Source organism: Enoplosus armatus, chromosome 12 (genome assembly GCF_043641665.1).
Source record: "Enoplosus armatus isolate fEnoArm2 chromosome 12, fEnoArm2.hap1, whole genome shotgun sequence".
Taxonomy (NCBI): Eukaryota; Metazoa; Chordata; class Actinopteri; order Centrarchiformes; family Enoplosidae; genus Enoplosus; species Enoplosus armatus.
The window spans coordinates 11,488,745-11,513,008 of record NC_092191.1 but is presented as its reverse complement, the minus strand read 5'-3'; the positions used below and the strand labels follow the sequence as shown (position 1 = coordinate 11,513,008).

At 41.4% G+C, this 24,264-nt stretch overlaps 3 protein-coding genes across 3 annotated transcripts; 2 read left to right on the top strand and 1 right to left on the bottom strand.

Annotated features, from left to right (window-relative positions):
* Window positions 1–2,567: 2,567 nt before the first annotated feature.
* Window positions 2,568–6,939, bottom strand: rgra (retinal G protein coupled receptor a). The gene is made up of 7 exons (XM_070916312.1): window positions 6,861–6,939; window positions 6,371–6,527; window positions 5,750–5,871; window positions 4,961–5,114; window positions 4,721–4,838; window positions 3,052–3,165; window positions 2,568–2,711 (listed from the first exon to the last, which is right to left on the bottom strand). Exons 1-7 carry the CDS (start codon window positions 6,937–6,939, stop codon window positions 2,568–2,570), a joined length of 888 nt encoding a protein of 295 aa, XP_070772413.1.
* Window positions 6,940–10,373: 3,434 nt separating this feature from the next.
* On the top strand, window positions 10,374–14,683 carry lrit1a (leucine-rich repeat, immunoglobulin-like and transmembrane domains 1a). Its single transcript, XM_070916266.1, has 4 exons — window positions 10,374–10,495; window positions 10,948–11,408; window positions 12,987–13,292; window positions 13,617–14,683. The coding sequence occupies exons 1-4, from the start codon at window positions 10,374–10,376 to the stop codon at window positions 14,681–14,683; spliced, it is 1,956 nt and encodes a 651-aa protein (XP_070772367.1).
* Window positions 14,684–16,452: 1,769 nt separating this feature from the next.
* Window positions 16,453–20,091, top strand: lrit2 (leucine-rich repeat, immunoglobulin-like and transmembrane domains 2). The gene is made up of 3 exons (XM_070916454.1): window positions 16,453–16,562; window positions 16,820–17,610; window positions 19,271–20,091. Exons 1-3 carry the CDS (start codon window positions 16,453–16,455, stop codon window positions 20,089–20,091), a joined length of 1,722 nt encoding a protein of 573 aa, XP_070772555.1.
* The last annotated feature ends 4,173 nt before the right edge of the window (window positions 20,092–24,264 follow it).

Here is a 24,264-nt window from a genome sequence, read left to right as displayed (position 1 = left end):
TTCATGTCATGAAGGTTCTGGTGGAAGATTTGTATTGATTTATAATGAAAATAATCTGCAGAGGACTGATGCACGCAGCACATTTAATCCTTACTTCGAGTGAATTTCATGACATCTGAAACGTCTAGTCCGCAGTGTTTTCATGCAGATGACTGAATTAGCTGGAATAAATGAGAATGATGCTGATGACAACAGGGGCCGGGTTTGCCCGCTGCACATGTGTCATTACCGCATAATTATGCAACGACTCGCTCTGCTGACAGGCTGTCGTCAATTAATCTGCTTAGAAACACCAACTGGGGGCTTCTACTGTATGTTGTAACCCCTGGGTGTCATCTTCATCATGCTGGTTGAACGTCTACTTTGCTTTAATTGCACTGACAGACATCCAGTGGTGGAAAGACTCAGATCTCCTAGTAAATACCACATTGTAAAACAATACATCATAATTTATCTATAGATTATATTCTGTATTGATAATCTGAATCTGTAAAGTAACTAGAGCTGTCAAACAAATGTAGTGGAGTAAACAGTACAATATTTCCCTCATTGTGTAGTGGAGTAGTGTATACTATAAAATGGAACTACTTAGTAGAGTACAAGCACTTTGTGGTTAAGTGAAAACTTTCTGCCACTGCACACATCAATGCCATTTGAACTGCCACTAGCACTGTGGATATTTTGAAGCATTATCTTATTTAGTAATAGTGGTTAACATGCATTAGATGGATCCTGCAGCTTTTCTGACTATGAATAACACAAAAAAGACAAAAAGACAAAGAGTCTGGACAGTTTTAATCCTTTATTAATTATCCAAGAATGGCTGATCTTAATCACTCTGTGAAGGGTTAACTTTCTGTAAATTTTAAACAGCGTATGGACTGAATTTAAAAAAAATAATATATGAACTTGTATGTAAAAGGAAGTTTACAGGATTTTGTAGGGACCAATAACTACACAAAATCTATATATTACTACATTGTACAGAATACAATAATTGTCATCTGGTCTCCTAACATCTGGAGTCCAGATGTTCACCACTACCTAATCTTTAAGGGTTTCAAAGAACTTCACACTTAAGCTATTCATCCATTTACATGGAAGAGTTAGGGTGTGAATATGCCTGTTTGTGCTGTTGAGGGTTTACATCATGATGTCATGAATCACATGCATGCAACACAGTAAAGAAAATGGGTCTGTTAAAGGATCCCATATGTTTAAAAGCTGGCCACTATTAGCTGTTATTATTCAGTTTAGAAACACACTTCACTCTGACCAAAGTCTAATCACATGTTGTATGCTGATAACATTCCTTATTATACTCTTCATCATATGCTACATTAGAATGATACCACAAGTGTGGACTACTTGGTTTTTGAAACCTACTGTAAGAATATTGATTATATGATAACCAGTATGTTATTGTGTATTGTCTAGACAATAGTAAAAAGTAATGCCCTGTTTCTAAGGTAAGGCTTGTGAGGAAACAAAATCATATGTGAAGAAGCATAATATTTGTATAATTTGTTATTATTCTTATTATACTTATTATTATTATGTTGATCTTTAATAGGTAAATTAAATAGTGTCTCAGTCATAGAAGGGATTTCCAAAACATTAAGGATCAGTCGTAGCTTATTAAATTTTAAAGCCTAATATAAATATATCATTTAAATGCAATAATTAATTCTGACTTGTCTTATTTTGATGCTATTTAAGCATCGCACAGACTTCTGTCTTTATTTCATATGCAAATCTGGAGGCGAGAAGCACGTCTTGTTAATCTACAGCCACCGACTAATCTCTAACTTGTCGTGGGGGCTGTGTGTTGAAGAATGGTCCTCTTGTTTAGAGGATTAGTGCAGTTCTACTCTGGATACAGAGATCCCTCCTGACCTTACAGGGCATGATGAGACATCAGTGGCATGCACGACACTTTCACATTTCAATGACAGACGCAATAAACAAGGAAGGACCCCCTCCTGAGTTTGTCTCCAGGCCCAGAGAGGTCACCAGTCAACCTCATCAGTCTGTTACAGGACGTCTCTGTCATAACTTTTTTTTTTAATATCTATTTCAAGCTCCTTACATGACTGTCTTTGTACGACCGTTTGTATTTTAAGTCTTGAAACTAATTGAAACTAATTGAATATTTTGACATCAAGGATGTCTCTGTTTACCGTCAGCATCCCTTACTTAATGAAAGAAATTACATTATATTTCACATTGACCTGAGAAAACCAGAGAAATCACATGTTTGTTACAGAAGTAGCCAAGTCCAATGTTTGTTTGTTTTCGTTGCATTTACTATGTGGCACAATGAACTACTACTGCACGACTGCATTGTTTGGACATGTTCAGTTTTGTTAACTTTTCAGCAGCTTGAAAGCTGTAATATTTTCTTTTTCCAATTTTACAATACTTTTTGGTTGACAAAATCCTTTACGAAATACAACAGCAGAAACAAAGGTTTACAAACACACTCACGTACACTCACAGACAGAAACATCAAGGTACCTGCGAGAAACCACCAGGACAGATACTGTGTGTAATTATGCATGCTTAGTTTATTTGGACTTGTTCTCAATTTGAGGCACATCAATCTTTTCCCCGGTGAGGAACTGCCAGATGCCTCCTCTGTAGTTCTCATTTCCCAAAGCGTACAGGAAGACATTGAAGGTGGGAGAGGTCTTAGCCAGGATAGGAGCCATCTGCAGAGACAGGTGCAAGCACAACACGGTTGTTAGTGCCTAAAAGATTCATGAAAATGCACTAAAATACAGTTATCAAGCAGAACTGCCTGTTCAGCTAATTAATTAAATTAATTGAAGCCAATATGTTACGGCTTTATGTGTATGTTATATATCAAAGTATTCTGATAATTGATGAAAATGAGACAATCCTGGTGAAAATCTTCATATTCTACACACAGGGACTTGAGCATGACCGTGAGCATCTTAAACTAGCTGCATGATAATATATATATACATTAATATGTTTGAATTACAGTGGAGCATTTTTGTGTGCATGTATGGTCTTGGCTGTCCTTACCATCCTGAGCTTGGGGGAGACCAGGTTGGCGTTCTCCACAGCAGCGTAGAAAGCCAGGATGCCATAGGGGCCCCAGCAGAGCAGCATAGTCTTAAGAGGAGTGTTGGGGTTGAACTGCAGAGGGGAAAGGAAAGAGAGAGAGAGAGGCAGAGCAAGGCAGGACAAACATGGAAAGGAATGAAAAGTGGAGAAAACAGAGAGAGAGAGAGAGAGAGAGAGAGAAAGAGAGAGGGGATCAGAACAAGAATGATGATCAACTGTAATGAGTGAAGGAGACTTGTGTCATGAGGTTTTTTGCTTGGGGGCAAGTCACACGCCTGGGATCACGACTGGGAGAAAAACAGTATCTGTGTTAAGATCAATCATGCTTGGCTAGGAAACAGCTAGCGAGTAAAGGGGCAAATTGCTGTAATCCAGGGGTCAAAGTAGGCATTATTCTGAGTCAGAGTTTACACATGCAGAGAGTGAAATTTAACCCCTTAACATACAGTTTCTCTCCCTTTTCACGTCTTAAGTAGCTTTAAGGTTGGAAATATTGTTTGATTCCACGCTATCTGACAGTATCGCATATATTCTGTATCTGCATTGAAACTCTATGATATTTATGCCAAGTGAAAGTCAAACCCATAACTTCATGTTTTTATGGCTAATATTTCTTGATGTTTTGTGCATCATTTTATACACATTTCCTCAAAACTCAACCTGACATATTTGGCATCTTTGGAAACTTTGGGATCCCCTCTAGAATTTAAAATAAAGTTCTGTTGGTTTGAATTTGAAGGAAGTTTGGCTGCACAGCATGAGTTTGTGCTGAGTGCCTCACTGGAACAAGTCCTGACCTGACGAAACATTTAAAGATATTCATAAAGCAACATCAGACACAACCTCTCACCACTTCTTGGCCATGGGAGACGTCCGGACAATCCTATTTATGGCGTACATGTCAGTGTGTGACTCTATATTACAGTTACAGACATTACATAATTCAGTTGTTCTGGTGGAAAGCTTGGTGTCTCTACTCTGCAGCCTTCGTGCATGTCATGAAAGTGTCTCAGGCCAACTCCGATGACTGTGAGTAATGGGCTTATGCAACGTAAAGTGAGGCAACCTGATTCAGCCCCTGAGGAACTCCACTATTGAACTCGCTATTCACGGATACATTGTTCTTTTCACCGCACACCAGCTACTGTCCGCATTCCCAACTGAAGCACTCGGTCTTCCCCCCGTGGCAATGACCTATATATGTCACAGCCTGCATGCTCCCCATTCACATTCATTCGTTACTCTGAATAAGGACCACGTGAGGACGTTGTGCTCATACCAGGAAGAGATTAAATACATGTCAATATAAGGTGAATTCCTCTGATTCCTTCCAATGGGTGACTTCAAAGCAGGAAGAATCTTTCCATGGATTGCATATTTGTAAGGATTTGTGCATTAGGTATAATTTTTCTGTTAGTTACAACTGCCAGTGTCTTTCATTTCAGAGTCACTTCTAAATTCCTCTGTCTCAAGCATGTAATTAAATTGTAGAAAAACCAGCCAGTCTGTCTCTGTGTGTGTCAGTTTGAATTTGAAATCTCAGCGTGTGCAAATACATCACTTTATACTTCTGAATTGGGGCATTTTGGGTGGGTTTTTTTTTTTTAATTTATTTTTTTTTACTTACCCTGGGGTTTCCAGTCTTCTTGAATTTCTGTGCAATGGACTGGTAAGAGGACATGACAACAAACACCTGGATGGCCATGTTGAAGATGCTCATGGGGATCAAGTAGGACACATAGTTTCTGTGGAGAGAAAAATGCACAAAAGGCTGTAAAAACAGTATGAACTACGAGGGGTAGAGAATGCAAAGACATCTACATATATCCTGATAGCATTGTGAAGAGTGTATGTATATATACGGTACCTGTCTCCCTTGCTGTAGTCCAGAGTGCAGCAGGTCCTGAGGGGCTCGTAGTCGTATTCTCCCCAGCCAATGAGGGGCATGGCGGACCAGAAAGCAGTGAAGAGCCAGACAAACACAGCCAGAGTGATGGCGCTGCTCCACTGCAGCTTTGTCCCTGAAAAGAACAAGGTAAAAGGTCATCATTACTTTTTTTTTTTAACACCTTGATCAATATGACTGTGTGCTTGACTACATGTTTTTTCTCAGTCTGGTAAAAGGTCACACTGCTGCTGAAGCACTTTGTTTTAACATGTTTATACCAGAGTGACCAGCACCAGCACAATAACCACCACAGTAAATAAGTAAAATACCACTGCAGGTTAGGTGTTGAGTCACTTCCTCTTCTTTCTATTAACGATGGCTAAAAATAGCAGCAGGGCTGATTTCATCAGTGTTACCAACTACCATAAAAAGAAAAGGGGTTTCTACTAACACTTGAGCCCCGCCAGGTCACAGTTTTAACACCATTTGCTTATCTGTGTGTAACAGCGGCTCTGTTTATTTTAACAGCATATTCGCTCATTAGAACGGTCAGTGGCAAATTTAAAGACAACAGGCCTCTTGTTGACCAGCTGGCCTCTTCAGAATCGCAGGAGGTCTTAAGACCAGCTGGAGGCCAAGAACAAAAACCTGTTCAGTGTATGTGTGGGCGTCATGTGTGTGTGAGTCCACAGGGGAGGGAAAGCAGAATGCATTTGGTTGTAATTTGCGTTACCTACTGGGCAGGGACGGAGGAAGGTGCTAACTTACTGGTGCAGTACTGGTGGTATCTGTCCCAGGCGATGGCGGCTATAAAGTGGATGCTGGCGAGAGCTGTCATGAAGCCCTGGAAACCGTGAGTCTGGCATCCGTCAGAGCCGTAAGGCCAGTACCTGGAGACAGAGGGTGTGTTGCATAAATTAATTATTAATCTAAAAAAAAGAATTGGTACAAATGACAACGACAACAGTTTATATTCATGACCAAACACACTGAAACTGATGGGAATAAAGCTTGCAATCAATCAATCTACTTATTTCAGACCATGGTCTGTATATATTTAAAAAATAAATAATAACAATAATAATATATATAATCCCTGGACTCATGCACACTGAGAGCAGCATCTCTCATCTCCTGATTACAGCTTGAAAATCCTCTGCACATTATGACATAGGCTTTAGCAGCGTATTGACCGCCCCACCCCCTCCACTCCACAGCTTCGATGGTTCCTCCCTGTATCGATTAGACTTCTCCGTGTCGATTATTCACCTCGAGGACAGGTAGCCAGTAATGTCAACGGCGTTATTTGCCCATTGCATTTCATTTGGCCACGTATGGCCTTTATACCTTGATGTACATTACGAAAGGGGGTGGTTACATCACACTCACCTTAGGAAGCTGGAGAAAGCGGCGATGGTGGCGTTCATGGAGATGCCCATATCAGCCATCGCTAAGCTGAACACTAGGAAATTGCTGGGGGTCCTCAGCTCTCTCACTTTGAGGAAGGCGACGATTGTCACCGCGTTTAAAAAGAAGCCCAGCAGACCTTTTGGCGGAGCAAACACACACAATCATGAATGATGAATGGAAATCGGTGCGCACGGCGATGCTTATTGCGCCACATGCACCGCCGTGACATCTCAGAGAGTAAACACGCTCTTTACAAACATCGCACTCATTTCTTCTGCCTACAGACGAGGAGTAAACGTTCATTCGCGAATGTAAAGAGAAAGCTATGCAGACCTTCCACAACGTGACAGTAATGTGAGCGACCCCGTTGCGTCAGGTCCTGTCATAGGTTAACTTTACACAGCGGGTGTAGCCCTCGCAGCCTCGCAGTATTCTGGCTGAATTCCAGCATAAAAGCGAAAACACTCACCCTCCACCAGCAGACAAGATCCCAGGGAGAACACATCAAACTCGGAGAAGCCATCCGGTAAAGGGTAAGAGGAGACCATCCTGGAGCCGATTTGACACAACAAAGAGCAGCTGTCACAGACTTTTCACTCCTCACGGTCCGCTCGTTTACAATGTGTCTCTGTGTTGGTGGAGGGAGACCGCTTTTAAAGGGGCATTTCACGTGAAAAGCATGCACTTTATTATGTAAAGCCCCCCTCTCTCTGTCGCCCCAATCCGTGCAGGAATGTCTTAATGAACATAACCACACAAACCGCAACCCTTAATGCGTATTTGCCCACCGCAACATTAAAGCCCTCAATTAGTTGCACAACAAGCCTTTTGTGTGTCTGCGTCCCGGTGAGGATGCAGCCGCCGCTGATGTCAAACGACGACACGTTTGATGCAGCCAGCTGCTCTGCGTCGCTTTAAGGAGACACAACAGGTGTCTGCAGAGCTCCAGCCTCCTGCCAATCAGAACTACACTCATTTAATAAGAAAACAACACCCTCCAACCATGACATCAAACCAGTTCCTCCATTCACAACAAGAATAATCCCATTATTCTCAGACTTCTTGTGTTTTTGCCAAAAGGCTCTGCATGAGTGTTTGATTCCTGTTGCTTCCAGAGGCCACAGAGTTAAAAACAGCTACACATGTGACTTAATCTAAAGACATGTCTCTTATCTGCAGGCAAAATATGCGCATCGATGCTTTTCCACTTATGCACCGTTTATCTTACAGTAAAATGTATGTGATGTATTTCAGTTCATCATAGTAACCCTGTCCATTCGCTGATTAATGACACAAAGTGATTATTGGTCCATGTGAGTATTGATCTGTATCTTTATTCTTTGCCCCATATGGCAGGACTGTGTTTTAACTATGTGAAACTGGACACTTCGGCGTTGTCATTTATTTGCAGGGAATAAAACTTTTGATAGACACACTGATCTCAAGAGATTAAACTGTGGCATGAGGACAAAACAAAATTGCACTTTTGGAACTGCAGACACAACAAGTCTTGATTCAGTCTGGAGTTTCCTGTGTGGTGAGGGCAACATGTGCTTGGTGCACTATAAAAGCCTGTTTCAATTCAGGTTTTAGCTGATCAACAAGTGTGTAAATTACATGTAAATCCAGCCATCATCCCCAGCATACGATGGATTCGTCATGTTTCAGTTGCGACATCATTTGCAGCTTTTCGTGCCATGGGCCTCGAGGGGACACAAGCCTGATATTATGTGGCTGAAGTCTGTCTCAGTCTCAGGATTATAAGATCAGGAATCTTGGGAAATATAGATGACAATGTGTTAAGTGCTATGCTAATCATATAGAAATGGTCAAGATCCATTTGTCTTTTTTTATTTTTATTTTGGGACACTTCACATCCTACTAAAAACAAATGACTAACTTTGTATAGAATTTGTGTATCAGATGATTTATGTGGCCATGATAAGAAAACTAACCACTGAACTATGTGGGATTATGTGGGAACATAGTAACATTGTGTCAGTCGGCTGAATTTCATTTGTCTTATGATGTTGAAGAAAAAAAAAAGACAAATCCCTGTGTCCTTGGTTGACCCCATGAGTTTAGGTGTGCAGTTGTTAGCTAAATTAGCTTAGTCTTAAAATTGGTCACTGAACTGAAAACAATTTAATGCTTTTACAAATGTATCCAATTCCAGACTAAATAGGGGAAAAATGATCTCAAAAGTGTAAAGAAATGCTGATATGAATATACAATACTAATAATATTTGGACGTTTTCTTGCTGACTTTTTCTGCTGAAAGTGGTTGTGCACAGGAGCAAACCCTAAGTAATTACAACTAAGTAATGTGACAACTTTTCCTTTATTTTAGCCCAGAAATGTTACTTCAGTACCTCTGTTCACATGAGAGTTTTTTGCACACTCAGAATGACATTGCATATCAAATAAAGTCCAGTGTTCTGCTTCATACAATGTAAAAGGACGGCTTTATTGGCTTCAGTAAAGAGATTAACTACTTGCAGTGTGATATGGAATGTTTAGGTTTTTCAACACGAGGGGACATTATTACTCAACGTGGTTAGAGCCTCAGTACAGACCTGCACAGTCCTAAAACCATACACACTGAAAGACCTGTGACTCGAATGGATTAAGTAAGAATAAAACTAAAATAAAGGGCAGATACTCAGGATGGAAAAAGGAGGAGTTCATATATCAGTATCACAGCACACATACAGTATATTCAAGATTTTTAAATGCAGTAACTATTGTGTCTCTATTAATCTGTTTTTATTAATCTATCAGATTTATTCATCAGATTTATTCATCTCTGTTGAACAGTTCCTGTAAACTAAAACCTTTGACCTGGCTCTGTGGATAAATGTGGGTCGGATGTAAAGTGGGCTCTCGCTGCCAAGTTGTAAAAGTGTAAAAGTGTGTTTCACCATCAGTTTAAGCAGGAGTCGGCACACTTTGCAGTGCCAGCCAAGTGTAACACTGAACTTCCAGTGTGACGAAATACAAGGGGGGGGGGGGCAGTGAGCAGGTGCCAAATAACACATGTAGTATTTACCTACATTGCAAAACAAAAGGTTTTGGGAGTAGTGGGACTCTGTCCAAATGGATTACTGAGGTGAAACCTATAAACTACTCTCTTTCATTCAAACTTATGATTGTTACTCATTCCTTACTGTTATAGTGTTTTATTCTAACAAATTGTGTTAGAAATACTACTGTGTTTATTGTTGATGAATAGTCTAAAGTGAAATTTATGTGTAGGTACATCAATGAAATGAATGAAATGGGATGGGAGTGCCAAAAGGGGGAATCAGAGTGTAAAAAATCTGATTTGTAGTCTATGATGAGAGACATTGTGTAGTGAAATTATTTAATTCACCAGCAGGGTCATTTTATTTTGCATGAAAAAATAATATGTATTTGAATATTGCTGTTTAGTTTAAATCCAAGTCTATATATCTGCTTTCTGACCTGAGTGATATGAGTTGTTTTGTGGCAGATTAAGAAAATGTTAAGTGAACATCTGTTGAGTGGACAGGCCCCAAGGTAGGAGCCACAGGCTATGATATAGGGGCCACCTTGTGGTAAAACATAGTGTTGCCCATTTACAGATTAACAGTCACGGCAGGGCTCAAATGAACAAGCTACATTTGAGGGAAAGAAAAAATCCAAACATCACTGTGGATTATGACCATTTCGGAAGTGTTTTTCTGTGATAATAAATAGGGACGTCTCTGCGCAGCCTATCGGATTCCGGGATGCAATACGCATCCAAATGAAAAGAACGCCAGTCCTTTCGCTAATCCTTGTCTATCCTTTTTATCTCGGGACTCATAGCAGTCGGATCACTATGGGACAGCGAAGCGGTGGGACAAAGCCATGCGGATGATATTCCTGTAAATGAGAGAAGAAAGCAAGTCTGTTTGACTTCAGTGGGCGCAAACTGGGCGCATGTAGTCAAGCTGCGTATGCGTAAAAGTGGGCCAAAATGTTCCTCGTCCTGCTCCTGGGGCTCTACGTGGCCACAGGTGAACTTGTCTCCCCAGTGAGCTCTTGCCCGTCGCAGTGCAGCTGTTTTTACCACAACCTGAGTGATGGATCAAAGGCCAGGTAAGGAGGACATCCAAATTAAAACGATTTTATATCAAAAACACACTATAATGTGTCCTGGGTTGTGCGCACAGACGCGTCTTTTTAGCAGGACAGGTCTTGTCCTCATGAGGACAGATGTTTGCATAGAGGTGAACACGTGTACAGAAGATAATTCAGGGAGTGCATGTCGGTCCAATTTTATTTAATGCAGGATTATCTCTCAAAGGCACTTTCAACCTCCCCATCTATGCGTTTTAGGCGAGTTTGGATGGATTGGGTATTATTAGCCACAGCATTTTTGCGGCTTGTGAACTTACCACATAGGTTGTCCTCATGATTTCATCTTAGACTTTAATGCTAATTGATTAATTCTTTTTTTATTTACTTTGTTACGTTGTAAATGTCCTTCAATGCGTAATTAGTGACAGATGATTTGGAAGTCAACACAAAGTCACTTATCTCCCTTTCAGGAGCGTGATTTGCAATGATCCCGAGATATCTCTTGTGCCTGTCGGGTTCCCCGTTGACACGTCCAAGCTGCGGATTGAGAAGACGGCCATCCAGCGGATACCAAGCGAAGCCTTCAACTACCTCTCCAGTCTGGAATTCCTGTGGATGTCTTTCAACACGCTGTCCGCCTTGAGCCCGGACGGTTTCCGGGGACTGTTCAACCTAGAAGAGCTGCGTCTGGACGGGAATGCCCTCACCGCCTTTCCCTGGGAATCTCTCATGGATATGCCCAGCCTCAGACTTCTCGATTTGCACAACAACCAGCTCACCTCGCTGCCAGCGGAGGCCACCTCTTACATCAAGAACCTCACCTACCTGGATCTTTCCAGCAACAGCCTGCTGACCCTGCCGGCAGAGGTGCTGTCCACCTGGCTGGCGGCAAAACCTGTTCAAGGACCAGAGAGCTCCAAAATTATACTTGGTAAGGGACATCCTGACTCCCAGCCTCCTGTCACCCTTCATTTAAATACCTAAAGGCGCTGTTAAACACTGTTCGTACAGGAAAGTGTGTTGGTTAACTTTGCGCAAAGCAACATGGACAGCAGCTGGACAACAGTTGCCAAGCAACACATAATTTGATGTATATAGTTATGATAGGGGATGGTCGGTGGTAGTTTGCCCCATTCATATTTGGATGATATTGGAAAACGATGTAACATATTTAGCATTTAAAGACCAAGGTAACACTTTACTTTAAGCCCCCCTATAATTTATAGGCCGTATATAAGCATTCAATAAATGGTTTATAATATACTTTAATGATATAAGTATTTATTCATGTATTTGTCAACAACTTTAACTCCTTCTCTGAACACCAATAAGTGGAGCCTGCTGTATAAACAGATAATGACAACATAGTAAAACCGTTGTTATAATATATGGTGTGTTCATAGGAGAAGTTATAATTGTTGACAAATACAGTATATTAATAAACACTGTAAAATATCCTTATATCTGCTTACAACTACATTATTTGTTCAAAAACCTTTATGTAATGTTTATATAGTGCTTATAAATGCTAAATAGGGGGATTCAAGTAAAGTGTTACCAAGTGCAATACATATATAGTCATACACTACAGTGCAACACGTCCTTACATATATATACATTGTTATTGTATATATATATATATATATATATATTTTTTTTTTTTTTTACCTCACTTCACTTAAATACTGTAAATGTGTATATTTTTTATTTTCTATTTCTTATTTTTATATTTTGTACATACCTTTAGTTCTAAATTATGCTATATTTCTACTCTGGAATGGGAGCACCGGTACTGTACAATTTCCCCCCGGGGATCAATAAAGTATTTCTGATTCTGATTCTGATTCTGAAGATGAATTCATATTCTCATGGTTATGGCCTATAAAACATGACTAAATTGTAAGTTGTTCAGAATCTTTGCACTTAAAATTGCTCTCTTTTTGCTTGTGCCTTGGCCCATTCTGCTCTAAAGGACCCTTTAGAGCCGAAGACAAGGATGTGGTTTAATTAAGTGTAGGAGGAGCCTGATTGTTTTTTTGTTGTTGTTTTGTCTTTTTTGCCTTTAAATTTAGAACAACTGCATGCACAGTGTTGTTGCGCTTCATAACCTACTGCATGTTTAGAATACAAGTAAAAATACAAAGTTCATTTTACACTTTCTCATTTTCTTCAACCCATCCGCATACTCTTTAGGTTCAGCTCTAAGGGCCGCTGCTTTGGTCAAGGACAGGAGGGTGACATGGCAGCAAAACCTGACCTTGATCACTAGACCACCACCACCATCATCATCATCACCACCATCACCACCACCATCGTCATCATCATCATCATCATTACCACCATCATTGCCGTAGTCATGGTCATGATGTATTTATGAATTAAATGTTAATCCTCTTACAGGATTAACATCCTTACATCCACACCGGCCATCTGCAGGCTGGTCTATCACTTTGCACACAGCTGGACACACGTCTTCCTCCTGTAGCCTCACTTTTACCCTCACCCTCAGGTCTCCATGACAACCCCTGGGTGTGTGACTGTCGGCTCTACGACCTGGTGCAGTTCCAGAAGTTTCCCACTCTCTCAGTGGCGTTCATTGACACAAGACTCCGGTGTTCAGCTCCTGAGAGTGTATCGGGGGTCTTGTTCAGTGACGCAGAGCTGCGGCGCTGTCAGCTCCCACGTATCCACACAGCTGTGGCTCGAGTCCGGAGCGCTGTTGGGAACAATGTGCTGCTCCGCTGCGGGACCATTGGAGTCCCCATCCCAGACCTGACGTGGCGCAGGACGGATGGACGAGTTCTTAATGGAACAGGTGAGTCAGCACATATTTGAATGTCTTTCTCTGTGTTGTGTCTGAGATAAGATGCTTTTGTCTGCACTGTAGTGCTGCTGTTAATTAAACAGAAAGCTATCAGTGGAGATAGTAAGGTTGTAAGTCTGACTGACAGCTGGGCTACAACAGTGAGTTATGCAACACTGATGATGATCAGTGCAGCATTGTATAATCACCTGCTTGGCGCCTCTTTGCGCATTTATGAAAGGGGATATTTTTCAGATGCCATTATCATATTTGAATTTTCTTTTTTATATGTTGTGCTTTTGTAACGACCACATTCTCCCCTCTCTGCCGCTACAGTCCAACAGGAAACCTCCAAGGAGGGAATCACCTGGTCCATCCTCAGTGTCTCAGCTGTGTCCTATCGTGATTCGGGGAAATATATCTGCAAGGCCTCTAACTATGCGGGGAACGCTGAAGCTGTCATTTCTCTCGTTGTCTCTAACTCACCAAAACCAGAGGGGAACCAAACCAGCAGTGACAAGAAAGCCAAAGTCAAGAAACCCAACCAGATGGGCAAAGCTGCCTACCAGGAGAAACTAGTGGCCAGGTACGTGGTTCCAACCTCTACCCCTTCATCCCTGCCTGCCCTGGATCCAGGCCTACCACCTGATCTTGGTCCTGATCCTGGACTAACCAGTTACAGCCTGGCTGACAGAGCCACCCCGGGGCCTGTCACCTCCTCCAACCCAGATGCACTGCTGGATCTGGAGAAGACTAATCTAAGCAACCTGGCTGCCAACACCTCGTCGCTGCAGCAGGACCCGGACAGGGTGGTCCGCTCAGTAAAGGTGGTGGGGGACACAGACAATACAATATCTCTGAACTGGAGAGCCCCTAAGGCCAAGAACACAACAGCATTTAGTGTGCTGTACGCTGTGTTTGGAGAGAGGGACATGAGGAAGATCAATGTTGGGGCGGGACAGAACCGTGTAACCATCGAAGGGCTGGTGCCCAGGACCAAGTACATTGCCTGTGTGTGTGTGAGGGGGCTGATCCCCAAGAAGGAGCAGTGTGTGATATTTTCTACTGATGAAGCAGCCAGTGCCACTGGCACCCAGAGGCTGATTAATGTGATTGTGATCACAGTGGCCTGTATCATCGCGGTCCCGCTCACTGTCATCGTGTGCTGTGGGGCGCTGAAGAGACGCATTCAGAAGTACTGGGGAAAGAAATCCAAGGACATCCAAGATTCATATGTGACCTTTGAAACACTGTCGCCTGGTACAAAGGCCAAAGGGCTCGAGGGCGAGTATTTGAACAGACTGAACCCAGAGGAGTCCAACAGGCTGCTGTCAGCCCGCTCCAGCCTGGACTCTGAGGCCACAGCTAAAATAGAGGGACAGCCTAACGAGTACTTCTGCTGACATCATGCTCCAGCTCCGGCTCCTGCTGCACGCCATCTTCCTCGCACTCACCCGCATCCACGTCCCAATCCAAACCCCAACACCCATTCACATCCCCATCACCACCCCCATCCTCATCTCCACCCACATCCATATCCCCATCACTACCCATACTCTCACCCTCAGCAACATCCTGACGTCAGCCCCCCACCCACGCGCTCCCGTACGCCCACACCGTGGGATTCCCCCCCTCCTGTCCCTCCTCGCTGGATCACGCCACCAACTCCGCCGCCACAGAGAGCCAACTTCTATCAAAGGACTTTTGCACGCTGCACTATAATGGAAATATCAGTTTAGAGAATATTTAACATTTTAATTCACTTGTTTTTTCCAGACATGTGTAGAATATTTCATGTTTCTTGCAGAGAGAGTGAAACCATGCATTAATAGTAAGACGACATTCAAACACACTCATGCTTTTATGTCTAAAAGAATGTTTTTATCACTAAGCCTGTAAGAGAAAACACGTCAAAAGCTGAAAGAGCGTAACAATCATTGTAATTTATATTTCATCTCACTTGCATGGCCAGCGAAGAAACCTCTGCAACCTGATCTGACATAAAAGGGAACTCAACGGTTGATACTCCATTGTTTATATCATATATGTACGTGTATGATTTGTATATACTTCACTGGATGATGTACACTTACATATACAGTTAAGTCTGTGCCTCTGTATATATCTGTCATATGTTCTCAGAGAAGATATACACATTGGCATGGTTCAACACTCTGGAGAAAAGCTGGAGCTGGAGAGAAGTACAGAAAGGACTGAACTATGACATTTTGTAAATAAATGTTAAACGATTTCTATTCCCAGCAATGAGACACATACTGAAATATCTCTATGTACCTGTTTCGTGCCACTTAGAGGCATCATTACCCCATTAAATGTAGATCTATTCATTCCAGTGATATTATTTGGAAATAGTTGAATAAACTTTTATATATACGTGTCCAGTTAGCGGTACTGTGTGTTCTTATATCTCTACTTTCATCTCACCATATTGATCCATTTTCAAATTGGGTTTCCACTCAGCAAGGGGGACTCATTGTTTCATTCATGTGGATTTGCCAACTCTTGACTATCAGCATCCACCTCTGGTGGTCTGAGACTTAAAGGTGCCACTTTGTGATAAGTCAACCTTTAGAAAGGGGTTGTAAAAATGGCTTTGTCAATGTTAATACATAATTTGCTAATGCTTTATAAATCAGTTATAAGCCATCAATAAGAGCTTTTGGGTTGCCAGATTGTGAAAAATTCCTCTTTTTAGCTCTTTTTTTTTTAATTAATCAATAAGACCCTCTAATGGACCACTTGTTTTCTGGAAAAACATATATATATATATATATATATATATATATATTAACGGCTTGCCAACTTTTATAACTGCATTATTACCAAATTGAAACCAGTCTTTCCAGTTTTTCCAAATTGGCAACCCCAAAAGGTGTTCTTATTAATGTCTTATAAGTGATCTATAAAGCATAAGTACATAACTAGTTACATTAGTTACAACTTCATACAGGTTGATTTCTCAGTATAGTAGGTCAGCCCTATTGACACTGTCCAGTGTTAGCCTAATCAACCTGTCTTTCCCAAGAATTAGACGCCACTTGTTCAGTACACTGTACGTCAGGGATTAAGCTTAATAAGCTTCTCTCGTCTGCCACACTCGGCATGTCTTGAGCACGAATGTAGTCCTCAACTTTAGGAATTTTCGCGGACTATGGACATAATTTGTTACCTGCTAGTTATAGTTGTGTTTAACATCCAGGCGTGTGGAACTTATTCTCAATGTTTACGCGGGTGCAGCTGTGTGGAAGACCGTAATGGAAGGTAAGACCCGACTTCAGGTATAGTCCAGTCTTCACCAAGGCAGAGGTATTTTTAACCTTTGTAACTGTGTCAGTGGGTGGCGGTAGATGAAGATGATTAAAGGAAAATCGTACAGTTTACAGGCCACTGTCTCAAAAAAGTCACAAAACGTTTAGATGTTAGGTTGAGGTCTGCAGCTCTGATGTTAGTAAACAGTGTTTATGAAGCATCAGGCTGCAGTGACCAAATGTTCATTTAAACTCTTCCTTGAATCATAGGTCGCTGGTATGTATGGAGGAGAGCGCGTTTGGGGCCATACCAGACTACCTCCCAGATGATATGACCAAGATACGAATAGAGAAGTCTCACTTCACTGAAATACCCAGAGGGGCTTTCTCAAAAACGCCCGCCTTGGAGAACTTGTGGTTGAACTTCAATGACATCACAGTGATAAACTCAAAGGGTCTGGAGGGTTTGGGGAACTTGACCGAGCTCCGTCTGCAAGGGAACAAGCTGCGTTCAGTACCATGGACAGCGTTCGAGGACACGCCGGCCCTCAAGATCCTGGACCTGAAGCACAACCAGCTGGACGTCCTGCCGGAGCATGCTTTAAAATTTTTGCCAGGTCTGACTTACTTAGACTTATCCTTCAATCGGCTTACGGTCATATCGAAGGAGGTCTTCCAAAACTGGCCTCTCTACCAAAAACTACAGAGCACGGAGGAGCGGGAGGCGACCGCCTTCGGGCCGAACGTCGTCCTCGCGCTCCACGACAACGCCTGGCTGTGCGACTGCCGCCTGAAGGGCTTCGTGGAGTTCATCCGGTCCCTCAGCCCCCCGATTATACTGATGAACTCCTACTTGACCTGCTCAGGGCCGGACTTTAGGGCGGGCAAGTTCTTCCACGAGGTAGAGCTGCAGGCGTGCACGAAGCCCGTCGTCACCGCCCCGTCCTCCAACATCAGCCTGCCGCAGGGCGCAAACCTCACCTTGCGCTGCCTCGCCAAGGCCAGGCCGGAGCCCGCGGTGTGGTGGACATATGGCCTGAAGATAATCAGAGGATTTCATGGTAAGAGAGTGCATGTCATCTGCACGCCCAGCTCGAGTGATATCTTGTGGTAAATTAGATACTTAAACGCACATTTTAATCGCAGACCCGTATAACCCCCTTAAAGATCAGTAAATCTAGATATTGGCCCACCGCGATATAATCACCGCTGATTCTCTCAGTCTGCACCAGCACCGTCAGTGTTGATTAAGAGTGTTGGAGATTACAGCACCTAATGTCAGCCGTGTTGGGCCACTGTGCAATCAAGTAAACATCTGCGTCATTAGACTTAACCTTTAAAGTGGAGTGCTTATCACTGCAAGTAACCAGTCCACCATAAACTGACAGCGACCAGGCTGCTGCTGCCACTGCCACTGCTACCACTATCACCACTGCTGTTGCTAACAGTCTCCTATCTCATTATTTACTAGAGGTGAGAGTAGCTGTAACTCCAGTAAAAGTACTTTTATATACATTTATACTTTATAATGACAAGTAGAAGTAAAAGTAGTCATCAAAATAATGAATAAGACTAAAATCCACACTACACTTTAGGCACCCTTTATACTGGCTAATTTATTAATACTTATAGTTCAGTTATAAGCCATTAATAACAACATCCTTTTGGCTGCCAGGTTGTGAAAAAGCTCCCATTAGTCATCATGTCATTTATAGAATCATTGATAAAGAGCAGTGTGTCAAACTTGCTAATAAGCAAACAGAGAAAGCTAGTCAGGCATTTGTAATTATAAATGATAATACGTCATTTAATACAGGATTTGTAAGGTAATCCATTCAGTCTGCTCTTTTAAATATTAATAAATTGCTAATAAATGCATTTTGTTCTGGATACTCTGCAGCTGATCTGAGGTCAAATGGTCCATTGCAGCGGTCTTCTTGATGAATTAAGGAGCTACATGTACAGCTTACATGTACATCTTATCTTATTAATGGCTTATAACGAATCTAAAGCATTGAATTGAATTGGTCTTTATTTAGGTCTTTAAGTTACAAAAAGTGATTTATTGAACATCAATAAAGCCATTAGTTGGTCACACTGGTGTGATCACAAATAAAAATTAACTATATCAGTAAGTAAACACACATTTTTTTTGCCGTACTTTGCCTGTTATGTGCATATTATATGCATGGACAGTGAAACTTCCCAAAAAGTAATACGTTACAATGTCCTTATACTTTTAGACAATCCCTCAAACATATTTATTAGAACTTAAACATTTGTTGATCGGTTGAATAATCGGCCACTATTTTGACAATTGTTTAATCATTTAAGATTCTCAATTGTGAGGATTTGCTTCTTTTGGTTGTTTTGTGTTATAGTAAATTGAATATCTTTAGTTTCTGGACTGTTGGTCAGACAAAACAAGCAATTTGTTCATGTCACCTTAGATTTACACAATTGTGATTGTGGCATTATTCACTATTTTATAACATTTTAGAGATCAAATGATTATTCGAATAATTGAGAAAGTAATTGGCAGATTAATTGATGATGAAAATAAGTGTTAGTTGCCTACAGTACAGTATCTTCACGGTGTTTTGTGCTCAACTTTGTGACATATGGAAAAAATTCTTAAGATAAATGAACAAAATTTGCTTTTTATTGTCTAAGGTTGCATGTCCCTTACAATGACATTGTATTTCCCTGTTTTCCTCCCAGAGTCTCAGGAAAGAGTGGATGAAGACACCATCAGATCCCTCCTGGTGATCCCCTCCCTCCATGCAGCTGACCGTGGCGTCTACACCTGCACTGCCGTCAACTTCATCGGAAACTCCTCCGTCAGCATCTTCCTGGACGTCCGCTCTCCTGGCGGCTCCCAGTCGTCGCTCCTCCCTGGCCTCCCGGCTCCACCTGCTGCTGGTGATGAAAATGTCTACATTGACATCCGCATCGCCAAACAGACAGTACGTGGTATCTCCATTGAGTGGTTCGCCGCCTTGGACCGCCCGGCTGAAACCTGGTTCACCATCCACTTTGGCCGCGCGGACGCTGATAAGAAAGAAATGATCTACATCGGCCCTGGGATTCACACTTACGCCGTATCTGACCTGGTTCCTGCTACCAAATATGAAATCTGCGTAACCCTTAAGAACCAGCCACCACGTCCTGGCCAGTGCATCGTGTTTGTGACAGGAACTGACATCACTGAGATGGAACAGAGGGAGAAGCTGATTCATATTATAGTGATAGTTTTAGCCATGGTGCTGGCTGTACCTATTGGCATGTATGCCTGCACCACTGACACTAAGTTTGCCTGCCTGGAGGGTATCATGGAGTCCTGGAAGAACCGACGGAGGGAAAGCACCTCGGCAGGGATGGAGCGGGAGAGGCAGGGCACCTTCGACAGCCTGCAGGCCGCCAGCGACGAGGGCCTGGTTAATAAAGATTCCAGTGAAGACAGGAAGGTGAGGAGGAGGTCAGATGACAGACTGCATAAGCTCAAGGCTGAGCACAGCAGACTCACAGCTGAACTATATTAAATCACTATTTGTTAAATCAACAACTGAAAACATGAAACTGACCTTGTAACTGACAGATGTCTCATCTTGTAGCAGTTCCTTTTGTAATATAGAAAAGAGAGAGACATAGATCTGCTGTTTGATACTGACTTTGATGCTGATATGACTTCAATATTCAGAAGAATGACAATGTTGTCTGCCTTTGTTTTAATCTCATCTCTTCCTCTGTTCTAGGCCGAGGAGTTTGTTGCAAAGATGTGAATGGTGACCGTTATGTCAAGAGTGTTATTCAACGATTTGCACCACTGTAGAGAATGTACTGCAGTTTGTTTCTGTCTGTAACACGACATGTTTGTCTTGTTGTTATGATATGTTTAAAAGTCAGTTATCACACATTTTAAATTGCTGCTTTATATGAAACCTGATCTCAAGTCTTTCAGTAGTAGGTGCTTATTTTTATTTAATGCTGTATTAGCACTTTAATATTCTTTTATGTATTTATATAAGTGTTTATGTATTTATAAGATATTGATAATGCCATGACACTGTCAATTAAGTTAACATATTTTTACTGTGACACGATACCGGACCTGGAAGTCCTCTGACCTGTTTAATCTCTTAAATCAGATAGTAATTATGTGAAATAATGAATGGATTGTGCACTCTGTCAGTAGACAATGTCTTCATTAAATCTAGTTTAATGGAGTTAAACTAGTATACAGTATGTTACTATTTTAAAGGCACAAGAATGTATCAATGGATTTGGATGAAATACACATGAAATCTTTCAATTACAGCTTTTCATTTGAAATGAAATTTTGCATTCATTTGTGTGTATGTGTTCGTGGGGTCATACCATGTGTTTTGTGACATTTGCCCCTGGTATACTTCTTTTAAAGCAACATTTCCAGTAACAAAACAAAGTGACAAAATCTTAATTTATCTTCTCTTCTGTGTAGCTCGTGGTTACCAGGTAATACATGCTAAAATTGGATTTGAATTAAATTGATTTGTTAATTAAACTGTGTATTTTATGTGAATATTTTATTTATTAATTGATGTTTGACATTAACATGTGAATGACAAAGGTTAAATGACAGATCTGTCTTAAATCAACAGTCTGGTGCTCATATGAACGTTGAAACAGGTTTTGCTTGCTGTAATAATTTCTCCTGTTCATACCGGATGATTACAGCAAGCAAAACCTGTTTCACCATTCGTACAGCAAACTGACCTGACGGTTGATTTAAGATTTAAAAATTGAGTATCCTTTAAAGGCATCCTTAAAGCCCTTCTGTTTGACAACACAAGGTTACAGGGCAAAACCTCATATTGTATCTGAAATCATTTCAACCATAACAACATGTGGCCGTTACAGTTTGTCAACGTCTCCCTTTCACAGGCAAAGGACTGAATTTGAAATCACAATCAGTCACCACTGAATGGACTGAAGTTGTAATTGTACATGAACTGTAGAGTTTCATTAACATATGTTTAATCCTCTCTGCGTCACTGTACATGTACGTCACAGTTCCTCGTCTCCCACTTCTGCGAACACAACACACAGCAGCCATGCGTCACACATGATCTGCGCTGCCCGGCCCAGACAGATGGCACATCAGATATGCCTCGGCCAATGGCATTGTTCATTTGACATAATACCCAAACACTGGCATCCTCTCCAATTTCCCCTCCTGCCGCCGTCACTTTATGATCAGATGACACGAGCCCCCTCCTCCATCTCCATGTGCTGTCTCCTGTGATACAAGGAGACCAGCTTGTCTCTGCTGGGACCCTCTCCTATAGACTTAAGATCAGGGTTTTAAACGGCTGGCTGAGATTGGCAGCTCTCGTTTTCTGGAGCACAGACACATCTGCTTTCTTGCTTGTTCAGATGAGTTTATATGATTTGCGGGTGGGGGATTGATGCTGCTTTTTGTCGTAATCCTTATCCACTGTGTATGACACAAGACAATGTGAATTCTATTCAATTTTAGCTATTTCAGCACAGAACACACATGAATTATATTTGGGCTTATCTTATTTTTCTTACCTAATTTTGCATAAAGCAGTATTATTTAAACACTATGCTAACATAACATAACATATAACTAAAACATAACAGCTGCTGATCTCAAGGGCAGCAATGTTCAAAGATTAGGAGTTAGCCATGTACACAAAATGCCTTCTTTCTTAATTTTCTTATTCAGAAAAGCAGGTATTTCATTTACCTTTTGGAACCTCGGTAGCGTCAAACACACACCAGGGTTTTTGAACCCTGTGCATAGCTTTCTTTCATTCTAAAGCATCAATGCTCTTTGCAACTTTTAACTCTGTAATCCTCTATCAAATAGCCCAGTAATCCTGGCTGCCTCTTACATGGCATAATGCATGATCATTTGGGCTGCTCCTCATATTCCCTCATTTCATTTCAGAGCATTAACAGCTTGCAACACTGAAAAGTTGTTGTGTTTATGTGTGTGACGATTTTGACCTTAAATCTAGGTTTGGTTCCTCAAGAATCGTTGGGTACTGTACTGATCTGGAAAAAGAGTATCACACATTTGTGGAAATGCATATATATGTCTACTCTGAGTTTAGGAGGCAGTTTTTATTTTGTCAAATAAAAAAAAACCCATAATCCCCAGTGTCCGCTCTGCGTCATCATAACCATGTGAAATGTGCCAGCTCTGAGGCTGCAGAAAGTTCAATGCCAGTCACACACATCTTGTCAGTCCAAACTAGATCAGGGCAGATGGACTTTTGGTTTGTAGCCAAGGATGCAATATTGTACAAAGATGAACAAATTGGACCTTGGATTAGAGAGTGTAATCTGCAAATTTCATGTTTTATGTAACTTTGAAATAGTGTGCATGTTTGGTCATGATGTCTACACAAATACCAAGTGAGTGGTTCAGTGTAACTTCATAATTGGTAGTGCTCACATTGATATTGGAGCTAAGGAGAGCAAAAGGGCTTGTATCAGGATAATATATTACAGAACATCTGGTGAGGTTTTACTAAAAAACAACAGCAAATGTAATATTGTTGTGTAAGGCCTTCTTCATACGTCTCATCCTCTCACTCTCAACCCCCATAATATGCATGTTCCTTTTGTTCTCCATGACTATTATTCAGTGTTGGGGTACTCTGCTTTGTGCATGTTGCTGTATTATTTGTACAGTGGCTAAATACATGCTGCAACAATATGATTCTACAGAATCTTAAGGCCATAAAAACTTCCGTTTTACCATTTTGTTTGATCTCAAATCTTACTACGCACCCTTGTTGTCTTTCACCTGAGGGCTGCGGTCAAGCAGCTTCTCCTCAATCTCCAGAAGGGGGCAGTAGAGTATATTCGCAGGTTCATTAAAGAGGTGTTGGTCTTATGCTAATTGTAACAAGGCTGTTTCTCTGTGTTACACAGAGCCTTCAAGGTCTACAGTCTTATGATCCAAGTGTCCTTGGTTCAGTATGTTCTAATCCTGGACAGTTGTAGCTGGTTGTGACCAGATAGGCCACACTGTCCCACTGGCAGCCTGAATATCTGCAGAAACAGCTGAGTGAGTTCAAATCTAAAATAAGTTTCAAAAGGCATAATTTATCTACTCCTTGTTGTCAATCTAAAATCATCTAAAATTGAATTTCAGGGTTGGAAAGTAAGTGGGTACATCTAGTCAAGTACTGTACAATTTTGAGGAACCTGAGTATTTTCATTGTATGCTACTTAATACTCCACTACATTTCATAGGGACATTTTGTACTTGTACTGATTGAGTATTTTCATAGTGTGGTATTGCTATTGTTTCTTGAGTACAATGATCTAAATACTTCCTCCATCACTGTTGAAATTACAAATCATGTTCTTTTATTGGTTGTAAAATCCTGACAGATGTTTAAACATCAACAGTGTTTTTGACAAAAATGACACCACCACATATACAGTAGTAAACAAATGAGACATAGTCCTTTAAATCAGAAAATAAACATCATCGTGACTGCTGCTCTAAACAGTGCTTTACACCTGCGCAGTGGGATTAAAGGTCTTCCTAACGTGATCACTTTGGTTCCCTTCACCAGGGCTGATCTCTTTAGTCAGTTCAAGTGTCATGAAATCTCTTGTAAGGAGCTTGGTTGGATCCCAAAGAAACAGTCTCGCTTGTTGAAATCTGGATGACTTAATTCCCGACAAGG

Coding starts and splice junctions, on each gene's coding strand:
- lrit2 (XM_070916454.1), top strand. CDS start 16,453: ATGGACATAATTTGTTACCTGCTAGTTATAGTTGTGTTTAACATCCAG. Junction 16,563..16,819: donor GTGGAAGACCGTAATGGAAG/GTAAGACCCGAC, acceptor CTTGAATCATAG/GTCGCTGGTATGTATGGAGG. Junction 17,611..19,270: donor GATAATCAGAGGATTTCATG/GTAAGAGAGTGC, acceptor TTTTCCTCCCAG/AGTCTCAGGAAAGAGTGGAT.
- lrit1a (XM_070916266.1), top strand. CDS start 10,374: ATGTTCCTCGTCCTGCTCCTGGGGCTCTACGTGGCCACAGGTGAACTT. Junction 11,409..12,986: donor GAGCTCCAAAATTATACTTG/GTAAGGGACATC, acceptor CCTCACCCTCAG/GTCTCCATGACAACCCCTGG. Junction 13,293..13,616: donor ACGAGTTCTTAATGGAACAG/GTGAGTCAGCAC, acceptor CTGCCGCTACAG/TCCAACAGGAAACCTCCAAG.
- rgra (XM_070916312.1), bottom strand. CDS start 6,939: ATGGTCTCCTCTTACCCTTTACCGGATGGCTTCTCCGAGTTTGATGTG. Junction 5,115..5,749: donor ATACCACCAGTACTGCACCA/GTAAGTTAGCAC, acceptor TGTTCTTTTCAG/GGACAAAGCTGCAGTGGAGC. Junction 2,712..3,051: donor TCTCCCCCAAGCTCAGGATG/GTAAGGACAGCC, acceptor CTGTCTCTGCAG/ATGGCTCCTATCCTGGCTAA.